The 4,524-nt window shown below is 52.2% G+C and overlaps 1 protein-coding gene across 1 annotated transcript; it reads left to right on the forward strand.

Moving 5' to 3' along the window:
- Positions 1-2,894: 2,894 nt before the first annotated feature.
- LOC136531987 (leucine-rich repeat extensin-like protein 4) lies at positions 2,895-4,524 on the forward strand. Its single transcript, XM_066524631.1, has one exon. The coding sequence runs from the start codon at positions 3,030-3,032 to the stop codon at positions 4,200-4,202; it is 1,173 nt and encodes a 390-aa protein (XP_066380728.1). The 5' UTR covers positions 2,895-3,029; the 3' UTR covers positions 4,203-4,524.

A 4,524-nucleotide genomic window follows, 5' to 3' on the forward strand; every position in this document is an offset into this window, starting at 1 on the left:
GCGTAGGCTGTTTGGTCAATGCAACCATCATGTTAGTGGCTGCCAGCTTTCGTCTAGCTAGAAAGCAGGATGGCTCTGGATAATGTATTCTGTATTTTCATACCAGGGAAGGATGCATGGTTGTTGCTCTCGCTATCTGCAACGACGCGGTTTCAGTCACCGCGCGCCGCCGGCCGTCAGCCTGGGGCTGCTCACCGCTGGCATGGCATGCCATGTGAGGAAGGATCGAAGGAGAAGAAGCCCTTGTTTAGTTGGACCCCCAAGTCCAAAAAGTTGCTACAGTACCTGTCACATCGAATGTTTGTGGCCCATGCATGGAGCATTAAATGTAGACGAAAAGAAAAACTAATTGCACAGTTTGGTGGGAAATTACGAGACGAACGTTTTAAGCCTAATTAGTCAATGTTTGGACACTATTTGCCAAATAAAAACGAAGGTGCTACAGTAACCCCAAATTCCAAATTTCACGAACTAAAGAAGGCCGGAAAGTCCGAGACGGAGGTCATCAGATGGCTCACGCAATCGCAACAGCTAACTGGTCTTTAGTGGCCCGCCCCATGTACAATCTGCCCATGCATGGACGCGAGCATCGCAGTCGCAGTCGCAGTCGCAGGCAGCAGCGCGAGTGGAACAGACAAGAGACGGTAACAAAGCACACCATGTGAATGAACAAGGATGAAGACTGAACATTCAGTCACTCCTCCTACCAGGTGTGCCCTGCATCCACTATAAGAGTTTACGTGGGAAGCCGCACGGCAAAAGCTAGTTTTTTACACTGAATTCACGGCTGCAGTGCATTTGGCTATGCCTATGCAAAGGAATCTCGTGCCCACAGCCCACAGGCGACAGGCCACACACGCACAGCGCAGCGCGAGAGCGACGGCCCAGGCCTGAGGGGAGATACAAGAAGAAGCATCCACCAAAGACAGGGGCAGCCGGGCGGGGCAGGCATCATTCCTATTCCTGCCTTGTTTTCTTCTCCTTTCTTTCGCCGGCCGGCAGAGCAGAGCAGTATGCGCGTGCTACAAGGACTCTTTCATTCTCAGCAGCCGGTGGGAGGGAGAGGAGAGAAAGAGAACCGCGTCCTTGCTCTGCCTGCACCCTGTCCCTGCAGGCAATCGAAGGAAAGACTGAATCAGCTGGCTAGCAGGGCCAAACCAAAACAGAACGCTGGAGGCCGGGTCCAGTCCAGGCTCCATCGACCCAACAAACTAAACACAAAGCTGTAGCCACTACATGCTGCATAAGCAAAGCACATCACTAATCTCTGATTTGTTCTCCACTTTGTTGGGTGATCCCATTTGTATATGGACAGGGACCCGGAAAGTTTATAACTTTTCTTTCTTTTGGATTCAGAAGAGGAGAGGGTGGTATTGCTTGGCGGACGGTCAAAGGAGCTAGTGGCGCCGTTGTTTGGTCATGCATGCCGCCCCCTAACTCCAAAGTGCTTAGCCTGTAGTCATTTGGTTCGATTGGAAATGTGATAGAAGAGATATCGTTTCGATTTGCCTCTTCATCACTCGATCAGCATTCACAATTTGGCTCCGTAATACTAGTTCGACATCGGATCAAGGAGAGTAATTTTGGGGGGAATACAAGACAAGTTACTGATTCCAAACAGTTACTGTAGGTGAACACGAACTTTGTAATGCCACTTGGATACAGTTGATGAGGATAACAGCCAATCTCAACGTATTTGACCAAAAGGGAGGAGGGGGGGTGTAAAACAATCTTTCACCACTCTACCAAAGTAGGAGTACATTCGACTTTCGAGGACCCTGTGTGCTGTGATGTAAGCATGCCAGAGGAAAGCGTGTGTGGTGTTCACACGGAGGTGCGTTGGGATACTAATAAAAAAATAAATTACAGAATTCGTTAGTGAGCCGTGAGATAAATTTATTAAGCCTAATTAATTCGTCATTAGCACATGTGTTACTGTAGTATTTTATTGTCAAATCATGGACTAATTAGACTTAAAAGATTCGTCTATCAAAATAGTCACAATCTGTGTAATTAATTATTTTTTTAGTTTATATTTAATACTCTATGTATGTGTTTAAATATTCGATGTGACAGGACGTAAAGTTTTGATAGCTGCACATGGCCTCGATTCCTTCCTCCAAATCCAAAACAGGGAACAACTATTGGGCGGCCTTTCCATTTTCCAGGGGCCCACTCGTCGTCCTCGCGAGTCACAACTAACCAACCAAACCGTATTTTATCCAAAACCACAGCATTTGCAGTTGGTTATACAAAGATGATATACATATAAACAAAATCCGCGAAAATGACGCGGCAACGATCGACGACAGAAGGATGATAAACGCGCCCATTTTGGACTGTACCGGATAATCGTATACGCCTCCCGCTCTGCTCAGCGTCCGAAAGAAATTAATCATACGCTCAATCATCGTAACTAACCACATGACCCCTACTACTCCTACTCTACTACCTACAGTTGCCGTCCATGGGCTTGTTCGTTTGAATTTATCGGCTGGCTTATCAGCTAGAATTTACAGTATTTTTCTTTCACAACAAAACAGTTTCAGCCAGCTTATCAGCCGGCTTTAATACCAGCCGTTATCGCCCAAGATTATATTGGCCATAAACTCCAACAAGACACCCATCAAAATGAGCCAATCACAAAACACCAACCATTAGCCCCACCCCCCAAAAAAAGTGTACAAAATTCAGCTCAAAACTACACCTTTTGTGCAAAAAAAAAAAGAAGCAAGACAGCACACAGTAAACTTTACAAATGGCAACCGAAACCAAAACAGAATAAAGAAATTAAAAAATTTCGAACGCGCATACTTCTACACGAAGCCGAAAGCGTGTGCACGACTGACTCCACAAACGCGCAGCGTCGTCTTGTGTATATAAACACACCGAATTCGCAGAAACGCATCAGCAGCATTCATTCAGCACACAACAAACGCAAACCAGAGGACAACCCAACGCGCACAACCAAACCACACGCGGCTGCCAGCAAGAAACCGAGTTGGTTCATTCGTCGGCGAACGACGGCAATGCACGCCAGAGGCAGAGCGCGCCCCGCCGCCGCGGGCACGATGAAGAAGGCGGCGGCGTCGCCGGCGCCAACGGCGACGGTGGTCCTGGCGGTGGCGGCCCTGCTCCTCTCCTGGGCGGTGGCGGCCGTCTCCGGGCAGCAGCAGCCGAAACAGACGGCGGACAACAACCCGCGGCTGCAGAAGGCGTACGTGGCGCTACAGGCGCTGAAGCGGTCGATCACGGAGGACCCCAAGAACCTGACGACGAACTGGTGCGGCCCGGACGTGTGCGCCTACTTCGGCGTGTACTGCACAACGGCGCCGGACGACCCTCACTCCCAGACCGTGGCCGGCCTCGACCTCAACCACGGCGACCTGGCGGCGACGTTCCCGGAGGAGCTAGGCCTACTCTCCGACCTCGCGCTCCTCCACCTCAACTCCAACCGCTTCTCCGGCACCCTCCCGGAGTCCCTCCCCAAGCTGCGGCTCCTCCACGAGCTGGACGTCAGCAACAACCGCCTGACCGGCGGGTTCCCGCAGCACATCCTGTGCCTGCCCAACGTCAAGTACGTCGACCTCCGGTTCAACAATCTCTGCGGTCCGGTGCCGCCGGCGCTCTTCGACAAGCCGCTCGACGCCATCTTCCTCAACGACAACCACTTCGACTTCGAGCTCCCCGAGAACCTCGGCAACTCGCCGGCGTCGGTGGTGGTGCTCGCCAACCTGCGCCTGCGTGGGTGCATCCCGCCGAGCGTGGCGCGGATGGCGGGCACGCTCAACGAGCTCGTCGTCCTCAACGCCGGGCTGCGGTCCTGCATCCCGCAGGAGGTGGGGTGGTTACGTGAGCTCACCGTGCTGGACCTCAGCTTCAACGAGCTCCAGGGAATGCTGCCGGAGTCCTTGGCCGGGCTGCACAAGCTCCAGCAGCTCGACGTCGCGCACAACGAGCTGTGGGGGCATATCCCTGAGGGCGTCTGCGCGCTGCCCAGCCTCAGGAACTTCACCTACTCGTACAACTACTTCTGCACCGAGCCGCAGCGGTGCCTCGACATCCGCAGCGTCGACGACCGCCAGAACTGCATCGCCGGACGGCCCGACCAGCGGCCCACCGACCAGTGCCTCGCCTTCCTGCACCGCCCGCCCGTGCACTGCGACGAGCACGGCTGCTTCGGGCCGCCGACGCACTACTAGAGACTGGCGGTGGGAGAGACCGATCGAGAGAGACGCCGCCGGCCGCGTCGCCGCGCCGGGACTTGTAAAATTCGTTGGTGGTGGGATGGGATGTGAGACGGAAACAGAAAACGACCGTATATATTATACACTGTAATTCTTCTTTTCCTTTCTCTCTTTTTTTCTCTTCCTTTTCACAGGAGTGGTATTGATTGAGTATCTGTTGGGATTGTAGACAGAAATGGTAGTGCATTTTACACTGTTAATTTAATTACCCACTGACCAATAATCTCTGTACTAGTACCACTTGAGAGTACAAATCCTTGTAACTTTTCTTTTCCAA

The sequence above is a fragment of the Miscanthus floridulus genome, unplaced genomic scaffold (genome assembly GCF_019320115.1).
Source record: "Miscanthus floridulus cultivar M001 unplaced genomic scaffold, ASM1932011v1 fs_499_4_5, whole genome shotgun sequence".
NCBI lineage: Eukaryota > Viridiplantae > Streptophyta > Magnoliopsida > Poales > Poaceae > Miscanthus > Miscanthus floridulus.

Bases quoted from the DNA above. Each gene is read 5' to 3' on its own strand.
- LOC136531987 (XM_066524631.1), top strand. From the start codon at position 3,030: ATGCACGCCAGAGGCAGAGCGCGCCCCGCCGCCGCGGGCACGATGAAG.